At 39.7% G+C, this 17,028-nt stretch overlaps 1 protein-coding gene across 3 annotated transcripts; it reads right to left on the bottom strand.

Annotated features, from left to right (window-relative positions):
• Positions 1-616: 616 nt before the first annotated feature.
• On the bottom strand, positions 617-16,455 carry LOC139312441 (zinc-binding protein A33-like). Of its 3 annotated transcripts, none has more exons than XM_070937231.1 (7): positions 16,438-16,455; positions 15,271-15,545; positions 13,024-13,119; positions 8,492-8,725; positions 4,381-4,400; positions 2,525-2,637; positions 617-2,427 (listed from the first exon to the last, which is right to left on the bottom strand). In XM_070937231.1, the coding sequence occupies exons 2-7, from the start codon at positions 15,541-15,543 to the stop codon at positions 1,880-1,882; spliced, it is 1,284 nt and encodes a 427-aa protein (XP_070793332.1). In that variant the 5' UTR covers positions 15,544-15,545; positions 16,438-16,455; the 3' UTR covers positions 617-1,879. The 3 variants fall into 3 exon arrangements, with proteins under 3 accessions (XP_070793332.1, XP_070793330.1, XP_070793331.1); XM_070937229.1 differs by lacking the exon at positions 16,438-16,455 and adding an exon at positions 16,368-16,421; XM_070937230.1 differs by lacking the exon at positions 16,438-16,455 and adding an exon at positions 16,368-16,409 and having other exon boundaries at positions 15,271-16,028.
• Between the last annotated feature and the right edge of the window lie 573 nt (positions 16,456-17,028).

Here is a 17,028-nt window from a genome sequence, read left to right as displayed (position 1 = left end):
CAGGAGAGAAAAGCAGCAGGTTTCCTGAGTTTCCCCTTTCAAGACAGTTAGACCTTTTTTTGAAATATTATCTCACCTAGTGCAAGGATTAGGGGCATGTCTGGAAAACATAATCTCTGAGGACTGGAAAAACATTAGACCCTCTAAATCAAAAACAATTCACTTTTTTTTTTTTAGTTTTAACCAATTTTGGCTCTCTGAGCCACCAAAGGGGTCTTGGAAGGGACACATTATTTTCTTTAAAAATTGTTCCTGTTTGCAATTGTTTGAACTACAACTTTTAAAAAAATATAAGTCCATTTTACAAGCAACTATGGATACCATGCTAAGGCTGACAGATATGAATCAAATAGGAGGAGGAAGATTATGTATGTTTGCTACCTTGAGTTATTTATAAAAAATAGTAATGGTCGGATATATATAGTTCCACTCTTGCTAAAATGTTCTATTAGCAGACACCACCCTCTGCTGGCAACTCCAGGGATTACACAAAAGCAGGGAGGAAAAAAATGAAAAGGAATTCTATTTGTGAATATTCTTTAATGACAATCTAGATAAAAAGCTACTGCACCAAATGATAGAAATATATAGTATGAAATGAAAAATTCCAGAACAATTGTTTAATAATAGCAAAATGTTCATTTGACTTTATTTTAAAGAAAATATGTAATTGTACATAGTACTCTGTACTAATTGAATAGATGTAAGGACTAGCTTCTTATACATCCCTGGCAAACATTAAGCTATGGGTGAAGTTTTATCACTAGCCTCAAAATTCCTTTCAACAGTGCAGAGCTGCATCTCCCATTTTCTAATGCAGCAACCCTGTCCTGCAATTTGCCATGGTTATTACCAAAATCACTTTGTGCTGCTATTCTGATTCACATGTTGAAGAAGTACAAGCTGACATACTGCTTCTGGTTCAGTCCTCCATAAATTGACATTTTTTTCATGTCCATAAAACACACACATACAAAATGCTCCTTTAAAGTGATTTTTAAAGGGGCTTTTCTACCATTGTATTTTGAAATAAAATAAACACGTCTCATTTATTTATTTGAAAACTGCAACAAAATTGGGAAAATCTTCCTCTGCACTATAAGCAGAAGTACCTGCACTGAAGCAGGTACTTCAGCCTGGGGCTTGTGAATCTGGCTGGTTCCTTTAAAGATACATCATGATCTAATTCTTCAGCAACTTAGTCCTGCATCACAGAAAAAGTTTCTTTCAATCTCTTTGACTGACTGAAAATCTCCTCAGAATCTAAGACAAGATGTGATATTCTCATGCCTGCTGGTGTTATGTCTGTTGCACAACTTGTAGGTTCATGCTCTCTCTTTAAATTTAAGCTTCCTTTTGAGACCTATTTTTTTTGTTGTTGTTCTTAACTCAGAATACAAATGAAAACTAACAGCACTTTTAAATGACTGAGTCTCACTGATAAGGAATTTTTTTCTTCAGGCAGTTAAAGTACAAACCTATATATGTGTACAAAACATGTTTATACTTGGAAAAAGTGGTAATAGGAAGTAGAAATTTATACCTATCATTTTCTTCTGATATATTAGAATTATAGTCAATATTTTTTGCTTGAGTATTTGCCAGGTTGAATCTTAAATGAATAACAATGATCTTGTTAGATTAAAAATAAAGAAAACCCACCTTAGAAAAGACAGTAAGGGGCCACTTTAAATAAAAATGGTCAACCACCCTTCATTTTTCATTATGGTTGGTTGGATCTATATCACAAATATAAATGGTTTGAAATCTCAACGAACATTTACCAGTGGCAGTTATGAGGACAGAGGAACACTATTGTAATAGCGCTAAGGCAGAAAGAAACGAAAGTACCACCACGTCCTGTGAAAACGTGAAGATTTCAGAGCCTGAGAGGGTGGCAGATCCTCATGGGCTCTGCATTCTTCTCGCCATGACTGAAGCCGGTACTGAAAAAAGGGTAGAATTTCCTAGCTCGCAACTGGTAGAAAGTAAAGAGGAGTGACATTTCCTCAGCGTTATAAAAAGTCAGCTTTTTGGCCTTGCAGTCCAATAACATCCCCACTTTCCTCAGTGAGCACTGGGGCTTCAAACGTATCCAGGGAGTCGCCGCAGCCCAATACTGGGAGTCGTTCCACAGTCTTATTGTCCAATAGCCATTATTTGGGCACAGCCGGACTCTTGCTGCCCGGTCCACATTGTCTGAAGCCACTCCTAATTCCCACTTGGTCTTGTTGCCCACCCAGACTTCCCAGTAATGCTGCCCGCTTTCAAAGGACTCCATGGCCAACACATTCACGCTCTGCAGGAAACGTCTGGGGCTCCTGGGTACTGCCTGTGGTGACTCCCTCTCTGTCACTGAAGTCAGATCTTTGGAGAGGAGGAGGTTGGGGTGGGCCGAGTCTGGATCCAGGGTCAGAACAGCAGGAGCTATGGGAACAATGCATAGAGTTAGGTGAGGCCTTTGCTGTCTGAGACCTCTGCCGTATCTCATTATCCCAAGCCTTCTTAAAACAGGGAAACACACCTGGGCTGATGGATTTCAACATCTTTCTCCAAATTATGTACTGCAAGGGCCCATCACACAGCTCCGTGTACTTTTTTAGAGACGAAGTCAACGTTCCTAGTTGCACTGCTGGTCTGGAATGGAAAGAAACGTAGCTAAACAAGACAGAGTATAGCCATCACAACATTCCTCCATTATCAAGTAAATTGTCTCCAGCCTCAAAGCTTTCCAGTCAATTCACCTGGACGTTATGCAGTACTTTTATTGAGCACAAAGTGCTCAACACTCTTATGGAGCAAATTACTGTGTTCCCGATTTTATAAAGAGGTGGCAGTAAAACTGTTATAAAGTGGCTCAGTCATAGCTGTTTGCCGATTCCACATAACAGATGGAAGTAAGCTCAAATTAGGATGTAGAGGTGTTTTTAATTAAATCCACCAACCCTACCACTTCTTTTCCAAGATCAGGAAACTATGCAACCCTTTATTGCCCTCTGAAAGCAAGTAGCTAAGGAAAGAGGCCTGGGCTCTTGCTTCTGATTCCAGCACAGGTAGTCCTCGACTTACAACAGTTTGTTTAGTGACTGTTCGAAGTTACAACAAGCACTGAAAATAGTGACTTATGACCATTTTTCAACTTACGATCATTGCAGGCATCCCCACGATCGCATGATCAAAATTCAATTCAGATTGGCAACTGATTTATATTTATGACAGATGCAGTTTCCCAGGGTCATGGGATTACCTTTCATGACCTTCTGACAAGCAAAGTCAAAGGAGAAAGCCAGATTCACTTAACAACCGTGTTACTAACTTAACAACTGCAGTGATTCACTTTACAACTGTGTCAAGAAAGATAATAAAACGGGACAAAATTCACTTAAAAACTGTCTCACTTACCAACAGAAAATTTGGAGCTCAATTGTGGTTGTAAGTAGAGGACTACTTGTACTACTAGGGAACCATGCAACTCATTGACCCCCGTAATTGCAGACGTTTGAAGAATGAAGCATCCTTGGAAACTGCCAAATTCCTACAATATCCGTTCAGCTTAAATCGGAGGGGAAGTTTCTGACCTGGGCATTGCGCTTCCTTTTCTCAGTCTAAGGGGTTTGTAGACCCATAGTTTGGAGGGCCAGGAGAAAGTCCTAAGCATCATGCAAGAAACTAGTTTGCAGACAACAGAAACGTACACAGTGTACAAATGGACCTAATAAAAATATAAACCAAATACTATTAACAAGTTAATTTTAAACTCTTGTTTCCACAGAAACCTCCAGCCCTTTTCTTACATGCAAAAATGTCCCCCCTGGTACAGTGAAGGAGAAAGAGAATTGCACAAGCAATCTTTCCCTGTCCCAGTTAACACGAATAAAATGGATTCTACATCTCCAAAGTAATAATTAGAGCAATTTGGCAGCATCACAATAAAGCAGAACCACAAGATGCACACTGGGATCCAACAGGGCCTTGAAAAGTGAGAGATTTGTGTGACTGTTTCCTGCCCTCTTAGGTGAAGCTGGAAAGCTCTCTAGGATTGGCAAAATCAGATTAACTGAGCTCATATTGGATCTGATGTCCTGCAAATCTGGCAGGCTAGTCTTCGGTCCATCAGTTCTGAGGAACTACAAGTGGAGCTCACTCAAGTAGTCCAGCCATTTCCCAAAAGCTCCTCCTAGCACATCTGTATCCAGCATTCAGAGGATACATTCTTGGCCTGTTCACTGGCTTCCTCCAAACTTTCAGTGCGTTGAATACTAAGGTGATGATATCCCAGTCTCCACCCTGCTGAAATTATCCCCTTATCCCCCAGCAGGTGAGAGAAGAGGAAATTGCAAAGGAGATTTTTTTTTTTTTGTTTCTTTTCCGGACACATACCTGACAGGCACAGTTTCCACCTGCAAAAAGAAGCAGAGCAAATTAAGAAATAACTCACTCAATTTGTGTGGACTAGCACCAGTAGATCCTACAGTACAAGTATTCTATCCTGAAGTTGGAGAGGAGGACAATTAAGTGAACATTAAACACAATTCCAAAGGGAAGCTAAATGCTAAAGGAATATATTCTGGAGATGGTAAATAAACATTTCACAACATGAATGGGGAGATGAGGCAGTTAAGCTTTCAGTCTCTCATTTTTCAAGACACATAATTTTTGATGTCTTTCTAGGCTCTGGCTTGTGAAGGAAACTTGTAGTATGTCACCAGCAAAGCAGAAGAGCTTCATCCCTATCCGTACGTTATAACTTTAAATTACACTGGAAAACCAATTTGAAATACAAAGATGAGAAATAACGGTTTATTGTACTTTTGATGATTTAGGGAAAATGTGAAAAGGGGAATTATGGAATGTCGATGAAGATTCTCGGTCATCCAGGTAGAGTTGTCGGGAAATATTATCATGGCAACTGGACTTCTCTTTTTTTATTTGAAATGTGTCACTGTTTATCCATGTAGCTTCTTCAGAAGTCCAGGTGCCCTGATGGAATGTTTTGTATGACTAAAGCGCTGAAAGTTGGCCGGCTATTGTGCTAAAAGTATTGTTTGATGGAAGTATATCATACAGGGAAGGAAACAGAGCACTAAGCAAATGATTCAAACTTATGCAGGCTGTATGACAAGAACGTAAGTCCTCTTGGTTGTTTAATGTAATCACAATTTCCTTATCACAATCTTATGGTAACATTAGAGGGTACAGACATGAACAGATGCACTCCTTTGTATGCAGACAAAGTTGCTGACTGAGAAATCAAGAGATTTGTAGTGAATATTAAGGTTATATTACGGTGTAATAAGGAGTATGGATCTGTAAATTAATGCATCAAAGACTAAAGCACTTCCATTGAAGAGAGAGAGAGAGAGAGAAAAGAATGGCTGCATATTTTGCGCAAATGTAAAAAAAATAAACCACCCTAGAGCAAGTGTCTGAATTTGTTAGTTGATAGAATAGTTAACATATAGGGGACTGCATGGATGAATTTTAAATTGCGTAAATGGGGGCAGAAAAGTAAGGGATGATATGTGATCTATTGTGAGGAATGCATGTTAATCAAACCAAGCAGAAAAGGCTTTGCCTAAGAGCAAGCTTCTGCCTACTTTGTTATATAAGAGTTGATTTGTCAGGAGAAAAATAAACATCCAAAGTTGCAGCCTAATTACATGTGCATGGTGAAACAAGAAGAGGCAGAATCAAGATTATTAGGTGTCAAATCCATGTGGACCGGATTAAAAAGTGAGTTTTACCAGGCCTGAAGAAGCAAGTTGAGATGGTTTGGCCATCTAGACAAAATGAATGATGACTGAATCATAAAACGAACATATGAAGGAACAGTGAAGAGGAAAGCTGAGAAAATCACGAATACAGTTGATGAGACCCTCCGAGTGAGGATATAAGTTTAAAGAACAAAAAGCAATGTGTGAATTGATTTATGGCAACAAGGGTGATTTGCAAAGGCAGGAAGGTATGGAAAACTATAGTGTTGGTATAAGTGACATTTAGCCATACAAATAGTCCTTGACTTAAGACCATAATGAGCAGGGTCGATTATGGTCATAAGTCTTGCTGTCATAAAGCCCATGTGACTGACCCAATTTTATGACTTTTTTTGTGGTGGTTGCTAGGTGTATTTAGTAAGGCAACTGTTCACTATGGGGCAGTTATGAGGGATGTGGCTGCTGGAACTGGGCTGTAAGTACCTCTGAGGAGAAATGTCAAAATTTTGAACATTGTTAAGCGACTGGTCATAACTTGAGGATTAACTGTATTTTCTTTTATTGTTTCTTTTTTGCATTTCTATACCGTATTTGTTTTTACTCCTTTTCTGCCTTTTGCATGTTGCTTATCCTGAAAGGGAATAGCATACAGGTAGTCCTCAACTTACAACAGTTTATATAGCGACCGTTCAAAGTTACAACAGCATTGAAAAAAGTGACTTCTGACCGTTTTTCACAATTATGACCATGCACCATGGTCATGTAATCAAAAATCAGATGCTTGGCAACTGGTTCATATTTATGACAGTTGCAATATCCTGGGGTCATTTGACCCCTTTTGCGACCTTCTGACAAGCAAAGTCAAGAAAGGCCGACAAAACTCATTTAACAAATGTCTCACTTAGCAACAGAAATTTGGGGCACAATTGTGGTCGTAAGTCGAGGACTACCTGTACTAGGTAGGTAAAGAATGTTTATTTTATTTATTTAAAAATTATAATTCATCTTTTGGCTTGAGGATGAACTGCCAGCAAAGCAGGTTAATTTTACACTTAATTTTATAAATGTGTACATTTAGTAAAAGAAGAAGTTTGATGAAGGGAAAAAGAATGCCATGTTTTCTGATGCATTTTGTAAAGGGGTTTGTCATTAAAGCACATTTGTATCCCTCACATTTAGAGGAATGCACGTTAATAAGCCATTTGCTAAAGCTAAACAGGTCTGGTTTCTGAGGCCTGAATTGAAGGCTGTCTGGGAACTTCCCTAGATCCAGCTTGCCCACTAGAGGAAAAACAGGATAAATATAGATAGCTTTTCAGTAACCATTAACTGACTCCTTTCGTCACATTTTCCCCTGAACTTTTTTTTAGTGATTATTCAAGGAAGTGCTAGAAAGACAACATATTTTAAACTAGAATTGTGGTTTTTCCTAGAACAGCTTTGCTGGATAGAATCCAGAGCCAACATGGATTCTTTGGGCACTATGAAACTCAAGGGCTTTGTATTGAGGAGTTCGCAGTACTTTCTCAAGGCAGACAATTTCCCATGCAATTTGTATCAGAGCCATTCCTTTAACAATCCTGCTACCGTAGCCATAGCAACTTACTGTAATGTAAAAAGATGACATAAAAACCATGGCTTATCATTCGTGTTACAGGAAATGGAAATGAAAAGAGCAAATGGTCTTCCCTACTGAGGAGCAGGAGGAGGAAGAAGAAGAGAATGTCAGCTGAAGTTTACCTTGCCATCTTTGTCAAGACTGCAAGAAATGGGACAGGGAGGGAGGGAAGGAGAGAGGGAGGAATTCTCATTGCCACCCTGGGGAAAAGGAGGAAGGATGGGAAGACAGGTAGAGATAACGCTACTAGATGCCATTAAAAAGCCAAACAGAAATTCACCTTCTCTCGCAGCATGCTGCAAAATGTCAAGTCTAGTTACGGACAAGACATAAAACAAGCAATCAATAAAGGCAAACGTTTTCAGATTGTAAATTACAGTAGTGGCCAAAATTGTGGAAACCTTTTGGGAAAAGTGTATTTTTAAGGTTTGATGGCTAATAACACCACTTTTTGGGGGGGATTTTCAAGATTCATATTCCACTGCTGGAATGCCCTGGGAATAGCCCAAACCTTAACCCAATTGAAAATCTATGGAGCCGACTAAAGAAACTTGTTAGTCAGAAGTGACCCAGCAATAAAACCCAGTTAACAGAAGCAATCATCCAATCTTGGTTTCACATTATAACAGCTGCAGAACTAAAAGACTTGGTTCACTCCATGGGAAGACGTTGTAAGGCCATAATTCATGCTAAAGGTTACCCAACTAAGTATTAACTGACATGATAATTTTTGTATATCTCATTTTTTCTACGTGTTTCACTTTTCTTCCTTATACTGTAACTGCTATTCTAATAGCAAATCCTTCATAGAAGTTATTGCATTACATTGTTTAATTATCTTTCCATTGATATATAATTTTATGGTACTTCTCCAAAAAAAAGTGGTGTTATTAGCTAGTTTTAGAAAATACGCTTTTCCCAAAAGGTTTCCACAATTTTGGCCACTACTGTAATACATGGGAACTTCTTGGAGCCCATGTTTTTCTCACCCAGGCAGGAGATAACCCATTTCTCTGAATTGCCCCGCACCCTCCTGGTCCATCACTTTCCCCGTACCTCAGTGTGTAGCATGAACAAGACTGAGGAAGAGTAAATTTGATCTGCATTCCAAGTCCTCTAAGTTCAACCCCCACCTCAAGTTAAGTGTAGGAAGTTTCACCTGCAGCCCTGATGAGATCTCAGAGTTGTCAAGTCTGCGCTGTATCTGCTCCATGCTCTTCTTCAACTCAGAAATCTCTTCTATTAATTGTAAAGAAACATTTTCCAGTCTGAGCATACATTTTTCTTCTTCTCTAGCCAGTTCCATCAGCATCCTTCCTTCCTCCTCTCGTAGGATCTGATGAAGATGTTGAAATGCTGCTTGGATCTCCGAGTTCAGTTTCCCAGATGTTTTCTGGAGAGAGGAAAAGATCACAAGAAATAGAAACAAGGTGTATGTCCGATATATTCAACCACTGTTTCAAAAGAAATTACCAATGTATCATCACTTTGTTAAGATGAGAGCAAAGCATGCTTTTATTTTTAAAGCATTCCGCACAGCCACAGGGTGGCAGCTGTATCTATTCTACTATTTAATCTGGAATTGTCCTGTCTCACTTTTACAGAGAATACAGATGTTGCAGTTAATTCATCGCGCCACAATTTTCTCAAGCTGTTCCTCGGTCTTCTTTCAAACAGACTTGAAGATTTTTCTCATTTAAAGGCAATTATGGTCCTATTCTTTTAGCATGGTCTGGCAGAACACTATCGAGTCTTTTCAGAGCTACTGCAACTTTAATTTGAAGCTTCTTTTTTGTGACTTATTTCTCTAATTGCTTCCTGTTCAGTGTAACTGCAAGATTACTTTGTTCCTTGATTGGTCTTTATGTGAATAGTTCCTTTCCCACGTGGAATAGTTATAATTACTTGACTCCCCTTGTTCATTTTCTCCTGTAACTTTTATTGAAAAATATTGCTATATTCTTACATTAAAAACAGTCCTATCACAACAGGATGTGACGCAAATGCATAATTAGCACTTATGCAGCAATTAATCAGTAATATTACATTAACAGCAAACAAGAGTCAGAAGCTGAAGGTATGGGTTTTTCAAAACACCTGGAGGACACCTGATTGAAGTGGGCCTTTTCTGCTAAATGTTCGCAAAAGATTTGCCTTTCACTTTCATTTGGGTTTTTAAAAATTCAGATGTATTAAAAGTGCATACACATAAACCCTTTACCATCTTTTGTAAGCTGGTAAGTGTTTTGTCTGCCCCTCTCCAGTGTCCTACAAACATGGCAGTCCAATACAGTGAAGGAAGAAGTCCTTGCCTCATTACATTATCATTGACCTCCTCTCTTTCCTGCCGTTCGATTTCATTGTGCACAAAATTATAAAAACTAATTACATACTGCTTATATTCAGGGGCACCAAAATAAGCCCCAATGCTCATTTGTCTTGTATTATTTGATTTCTCTTTCTTTCTTTCTAACACTCCTCTAGTGTACATTGAATGTGAGGCTTTCTGAAGTGTGTCTCAATGGGCTCAAAATGATTAAATGTTTGAATTCAAATTACTCCTTTTGAAGTGAACATTATTTGCTACTTACTGTCATTTCAAACTAGCAACTCTTATTAGACTACCAAAGCCTTTCAGAAATTGTCATCATATATTATATATATAATGAATGAAGAGCTAACAGAATGATTACAGAAACAGCTTTCATGAACTTAAATCTAATGCTTTGGAGATCTGCCTGCTTCCAACCTTTACCTTGGATAAATTTTGTTGAAGGTGGATTAGATGTACTGTTTTCTCTGATGAACTGGAAGACTGTTATTACTTATCATGTTCCTTCACCTTGATGACACTTTAAGGGTAAATCATAGGCTTTATTTTTTTAAAAAAGCCCATTTAATGATTACCATGGCTGTTCAGAAGAAGCTGCACAATATTTAATATTATTTCTGACAAGACGTCAAGAGGAAAACTAAGATGGTTTAGCAAATATATCTCCCACACCCAGATGTATGCATGTTTGTATTCCTTGATTGTAAAAAAAAAAAAAACCCTTAATGTTAGTCAAATTTCAATCCAGAAAGGACATTTTCAGGTGATATACATTTAATATTCTAATATATATCAGAATGAAGTACATGAGAAAAGCAGATTCTAATTTTTAAATTATTAGTGATTGCTATATTATCAAGGCGGCCAATGTGGCACAGTCATTAAGACTTTGAACTGGGAAGATCCAAGTTCAAGTCTCATTCAGTCACAGAATTCACAATTCCTAGCCAGTCATCACTCACACGGTTGTGTTACAGATAAAATGGATACCCTACATATCTTGGTATAGAAGAAACCACAGGATAGAGATATTATAATAAACACAAAGCAAGCCAACCAATATTTAACATTCTGCCTAATTAACCGAGAATACCCTCACCCATGCCAACCTAGTTTTCTTGAGGGTAGGACATAAACAATTTGAGAAAGTTCACACAAACCAAAGTTTCATGCAAACCAAGGCAGTTCTTCTCCAACAACCTCAAGTTTAGGACTTTCTGTTGGCAATTTTTAACTGGACTTAAAACACAATGAATGGCAATGCTGCTAAAAAGGTAAGAGTAAGGCGATCAGCAAACCACATGTCAGAAAGAATCACTCCTTAACCACAAATTCCAAGTGTTCTACATTTTAGTGGTTTCAAAGAGAAATAATCACAAGATGGAGAAAGTGGACAAATATGTCTTCTCCTGTAAAGAGTATACTAGCAGAGTGTAGATAATGACACCATGACCATCAGTGGTAAGTTTCAACCGGTGTTACCACCGCGCATGCGCTGTTTGGGCAATTTACAGAGTCAGCATATTTCCCCCAATAACCTGGGTCCTCATTTTAATGACCTTGGAAGGATGGAAGTCTGAGTTAATCCTGAGTTAAACTCCTGGCAGTGCTGAGAAGAGTCAGCCTGCAATACTGCACTTTAACCACTATGCCACTATCAGTTTTTTCCCCCATTCATCTGTGCATGCACAAACATAATTACTTTAGGGAGATTTGAGAAAGTTTGCTCTACTTTTATCCCAATATTATTTATAGCATCATTATCTCAGTGTTTGTTTTAGAGGCATTTCTTTGGCAAATGCATTTCAGCAGTACAATATTATTTTTTCTTTTAAGATGCCATCATAATCAAACATCTGTGTTATTTCGTATGCTATAGTTCAAAACTTTGACATGGAAGAGCCTTCTCCTTTGACCTTATTTTTTGTTATTTAGGAGAGATTTTGCTGGTTTTCTTCACAGAAATCACTCTGTGAAATATGATTTCTAAGCCTTATGGCACAAAGCAGAAAAAAGATTGGCTTAATGGGGTTAAGCTCTTTTTCCATCTGCGTACTCTCCCCAGTAATTCCTCCTTACTCTGTGCAAAACCCACAATTAGAGGTATTAATCTTCTATTCTGCTAAGAGGCCTCAGCAGTTCATTGATTATCTGGGAAGATGATTTAGTTTGCCTTGTGACAACGCAGAAGCAATTGTTCTTTATTGACTGCTCTATCTTATTTTGCCTGAAGTTTAAGAATAATGTTAGGAGGAAAAAGTCACACAACACAAGGAATCCCAGTTTTGGTCCTATCGATTGGATAAGTCTTACAATGCAAACAATATGCTTATAATACAAACCCGTGATGGTGAACCTATGGCACATGTGCCAGACATGGCACACAGAGCCCTCTCTGTGGGCATGCGCGCAGTTGCCACAGCCCAGCTCCAATCGCCGTTTCTCCATTGCGTTTCAATCAATTCCAACTTCTTGCAAAATAGATCTCGTGAAGTTGGAATTGATTGGAACTTTTTTCACTCATGCACTTCACAATGGGGGAAGACGGGGTCTCGTCCTCCTCCTGAAGCCCATTACGACGCGGAGCCACAATGCGACCCTGTGTCGGCTCGGTAAAAATATGCAGTTGCTTTTCCTGCAGAGCTGCCTGTGCTGGGATGCCCCGCCTCCCCGCCATTCAGCTGAGTGTGGGCGTGCTGCTCCTGGGCTTGTTGGCCTTCGAACATCATTCCCACCACCCAGCACCAGTTTAGGGGATCCTTCAAGGGGAGAGAGAAATAGAGGGAGGTAAAGAGAGAGATAGGGAGGGAAAGAAAGAGAAACAGAGAGGGGGGGAGGGAAAGGGAAAGAGAGGGAAAGAGAAAGAGGGCATGAAAGAGAGAGAGGGAGGGAAAGAGAGAGAGAGAGAGAAATGATATTACCAAAGTTTTTCTTTATTGTTGCTAAACGTAGTATTTCAAAAGCAGGAAAAAAAATGAAGGGGCATAAAAGTGCATTTATCACGTTTTTCTTAGAACAATTAGCTGAACTCTGCATTTTTTTATCCTTATTTTAGGAAGTAAAACCTCATTATTCAGGTTAAATTGCCTTGTTGGCACTTTGCGATAAATAAGTGGGTTTTGGTTTGCAATTTGGGCACTCGGTCTCTAAAAGGTTCGCCATCCCTGGCCTTCACTGTGGGTTGTTTTTCCTCTTCCTTTTATATATTTTCTGCAATTAAGATTGTCTTGATTGTTCAGTTTCAGTGCTTTCCGGCAGGGACAAAATACCCCACCTCTGCCAAACCCCAAATCTCCCACCCCTGACGTCATCTCTAGCATGTTAGCCATTTGCTTCTGACCCTAAACCGGTAATATTACCACCAAATATTTGGCATTTTTCTCATTCTTTTGCTTCATCTCCAGCAGTTTCTCACATTTCCTCTGGTAGGTCTGAAGGACCTTTTGGAGCTCCATCTGAAAGTGAATGAATAAGTAAAGCCTTTATTTATCGGAATAATTTCCAATATTAATTTTGGAGTCAGTACAATAAAGATTTGCAGTTTGATCAAGATTTTTTCCCCAGCCTCGCCTATCCCATGAAGTTGCTTGTTAGAACTCAAATAGCACCTGAATCTCCCTTAGCGAAAGGATAATATGAAAATAGTGAGCATGATGTTGTTTTCTTCTCTTTATGCATTTTTTTCCCAATCACTAACCTCTCCAAAGGCATCCAGAGGTGGGAAGGAATGATAAATCATGTACAGTGACATTGTGATACAAATCTTGTCATCTTCCTCTTTGCATCCAATGCCAGGACACAAGTACAGTATAAAAGGGTGAGATATAAATATGGAAGCTCCCGCTTGGTGCTGACAATGGATGCAAACATGTAAGTTCCAGAGTTGGCATTGTGCCTATGAGCCTCTCTTTACTTGTTTTACCACTGTTCCCTAATCAGTAATTATTATCACCATATTTTTTATTCATTTATCAGAGACTTCTCTCTCTCTCTCTTGCTTTCTCCACCCACCCTATCTATGAGCTAAAGCAGGGGTCTGCAACTTCCAGAATCCCTCAGCCAGCAAAGCAAAGCTGGCTGAAGAATTCTGGGAGTTGAAGTCTATAAGTCTTAAAAGTTGCCAAGGTTGCAGACCCGAGCTAAAGGACCATGCCTAAAAGGTTTTCAGACAAAATGTTGGCTGTGCTCTCATGTGCAGAATTGAACAAAGGTTTCCAATACTGTTTTCTTTCACTTGTGATCTCTTCTTCCATCTTTTTTCTTATGTAAAAAAAAAAAATCAGTTAGAAAAATGGACTACCTTTTCACTGGCAGCCATTTCCTGACTATAAGGAACCATCCTTACAAATCAATCTTGGTCAATCAATTGGGAACTCAGATCACTGAAACATAAGGACCTTAGTCCCAATCTCTTCCTCAGGAATTTTCCTCCTAACCTGTTTGTCCCAATGGCAGATAAGGATGCTAGACAAATTCTTGCTCTTTAGTATTGCACTGCAAAGAACAACACTGTGAGGTGAGGAGAACGAAATTAAGCAAAGGATTAAAACTTCAAATAAATTAAAGATAGGACTAAAGCAAAATGCAATGGAGAGGGAAAAGATAATCTTCTCTCTCAGCTCACTTCACCTCACAGGGTGTTCATCGAGTGGAAAATAGAAGGAGAAAGGACTATTAGTATGTTCCCTGCCCTGGATTATTTATGAAAATAATAAAGGTGGAATTTATTTAAAATTTATTTTAAAATGGTAGATACCATCAGTTGCCAAAGTAAATTGAAAGGATCTTGGAGAGAATGGAATTAAAACAAAAATATAAAATATCTTGATCCAAAAGCTGAAGAAGCTTCTTGGATGAGAAGCGAAATGTCTTCAAAGAAAAATCAAAAAGTCCAGTTGCCTCTTGGAAAAAGCACCTTTGGGTCTTGATCCAAAAGTTATCTGACTTTTCTTCAGCAATTTCATGATTAAGTATTTGCTAGAAGATATGAGGTATGTTTGCACACCATGGAAAATTAAACTTCTTCAGAAATGTGTGATATGTCCACAATGTTTGATAACACCCATTTTCATGATTCCATCTATAATGGATGTATCTTTCTTTTTATGTGAATAGAACTGGCTTGTCTTCTCCAAACCAACCAAAATCAGAAGCCATGCAAACCAAGAACAATCCATGATGAGTTTGTAAAAGAGGAAGAAACCACAGTTCCTGTTTTATTCACTGTGATTCTGACAGATAAACCATAGATAGAACTAATCAAGTTCATCAATCATGTCCGTAAGAGGCATATTGGTTTAATTCAGGTTTTTTTGGGTGCCTTTGAGTCATTGTTGATTCCTGTGACTGCCTGAATTAGTCCTGCAGTTTTCTTGGCAAGATTTTTCAGATGTGACTTGCTTTTGCCTGCTTTCTAAAGTTGAAAGACAGCACAGTGACTGGCCCAAAGTCACCCTGCAGGCTTTGTGCCTAAGGCAGGACTAGAATTTATAATCTCCTGGTTTATAGCCAGATGCCCAAACTGGATCTCTACTGCAATGTGCCACATGCTAAACATGCTACTAGCCAAATGGCCAAGGAAAATTGTTTCTCACATGGTTACTTACTTCGGTTTTTCTTCTGTGCTCCTCGGAGGCAGATCTTCGAACTGTCTCCACTATATTAGATACAATGAAATTGGGATGAAAGGATCGGGAAGGAAACTTTTGAAGACACAGGGGGCAGGTGGCAATTCTGGGGCATCCATTCCAATATTTCTGGATGCACTCTTTACAAAAATGGTGCATGCATTCCAGCATGACAGGGTTCCTGAAGAGGTCATAGCATATGGAACAGGTCAATTCTTCTTGAATGCTCTGCTCCTGGCTCTTGCCAGCCATTTCTGCAAAAATATAAGAGAGGGCCTAAGTTTCAATTCTTCCAGAACAAGAGTTTTACAAGTGGAACATACTGAGAAACGCATGATTAGTTTAGATACTTCCCCTAAACACATAAGCAGGCCTGCATATCTACACCCCCTTGTATAAAAGCTTCCGCCTGTAGGCAAATGTGAAGCGATCAGTAAAAGCATTTCTTCATATATAGAAAAGTAGCAAAAAGAAATGCAACACGTTTTGATCTTTTTTAATAGGTAGCAGGGAAGTCTATTTTGAAATCCGATGCCCTTCCGGTGAATTCAATCTGAACCATAGTACAGGGGAATAAGAAAGGGCTACCAGATCTCAAAACCGCCAGTTTGGCAGGTTTTCTCCCTCCCCCCTCTTTGCTGCCCTCCAGTGGCCATTTGGAGTTTTGCAGACCAGATTTGCTCGCTCCAAACAGAAATCACAACACTCCGAAAAGGCAATCCGGCGTCGTAAGCTGCCTGTTAAGAAAAGAAAAACATGGCATAGCGGAGACCCAGTTCTCATCTCAACAGCCGCCTGCATAATAGTTTTTCTCCAAAACAACCCGACCCCAAGAATAGTGCCAAGAACAGGAGGGGCGGAGCGATTCAAACAACAGCCCCAACACCTAAGGATCCCTAAAGAAAAGCAAATGCTCCTCCCAAAAGCCCCATGGAGCTATAAGGGCTGGGCGAAGGGGTGCCCGTTGCTGACTCCCCACCCCGGCCCTTGCTCACTACGGGCCAAGACAACGACTGGGCTGCCACCCCTTCCTCAGCATCAACGCCCTGCGCCGTCGCCCATCGTGTTTCACTAACCCGCCACGTCGCGCCTTCGCCGAGGGACCAGGCTAAAAGTCCCCAACTTAAGACTCCAAACTGCACTCACCTTGCTTGAGCGGCGGCCCTTTGCGCCAATCGGGACAGTCCCTGACGGCCGATCTCGCTCTCTATTGGTCAACTCTTTTGTCGGGCCCCGGAGGCTGCTGATGTTGCCGCGAAAGCCTTCCGGGCGCTGGCGGTTGCCTCTGCTCGCCTCTTCCGTTATTTGCTGCAAGGAGAAAGACGCGCTTTGAAGTTTTGCAGTGGCTGAACTCGGTAGCAGGGGCTTTTTTCTGTTGGCTGCAAAAGCCGAGGAAGTTTGCATTCAGGACTTAATTTTGTGAGCTCTTTAATTAGGGAGGACCAACGGTGGAAGCCTGCAATTGGTCATTACCCAAACAAACAACTTTTATCTCTTGCGGAGTTGGCTAAATTGCGCAATCTAATACAGTATTATGCCGCACACCTTTACCCCACTTTCTTATGTAAGGGGCAAAACTCAAATGACAGCCCTGCAACCAATTGGGCCAATATTTTGAAAGGCCTCGGTAAATCCTCCCCTTTTTTCTGTTCTATTTCTCTATCGGTCCACTAAAGATGAGAATCAGATATAAATATGGCAAATAACAGTTTAGAAGGCTTGATTTTAAGCTCTGAA

This window comes from Pituophis catenifer, unplaced genomic scaffold, assembly GCF_029215685.1.
Source record: "Pituophis catenifer annectens isolate HBS135680 unplaced genomic scaffold, rPitCat1.0.hap2 SCAF_2, whole genome shotgun sequence".
NCBI classification, from domain to species: domain Eukaryota; kingdom Metazoa; phylum Chordata; class Lepidosauria; order Squamata; family Colubridae; genus Pituophis; species Pituophis catenifer.
This window is presented reverse-complemented; position numbering and strand designations above follow the sequence as displayed.

What these genes read in the sequence shown, in the direction of transcription:
- LOC139312441 (XM_070937231.1), bottom strand. Translation starts at nt 15,543, where the DNA reads ATGGCTGGCAAGAGCCAGGAGCAGAGCATTCAAGAAGAATTGACCTGT. An exon ending in AGCACAGAAGAAAAACCGAA is followed by an intron (nt 13,120 to 15,270) that starts GTAAGTAACCAT and finishes ATTCACTTTCAG; the next exon opens with ATGGAGCTCCAAAAGGTCCT. An exon ending in GTGGAAACTGTGCCTGTCAG is followed by an intron (nt 2,638 to 4,380) that starts GTATGTGTCCGG and finishes TTTCCATTCCAG; the next exon opens with ACCAGCAGTGCAACTAGGAA.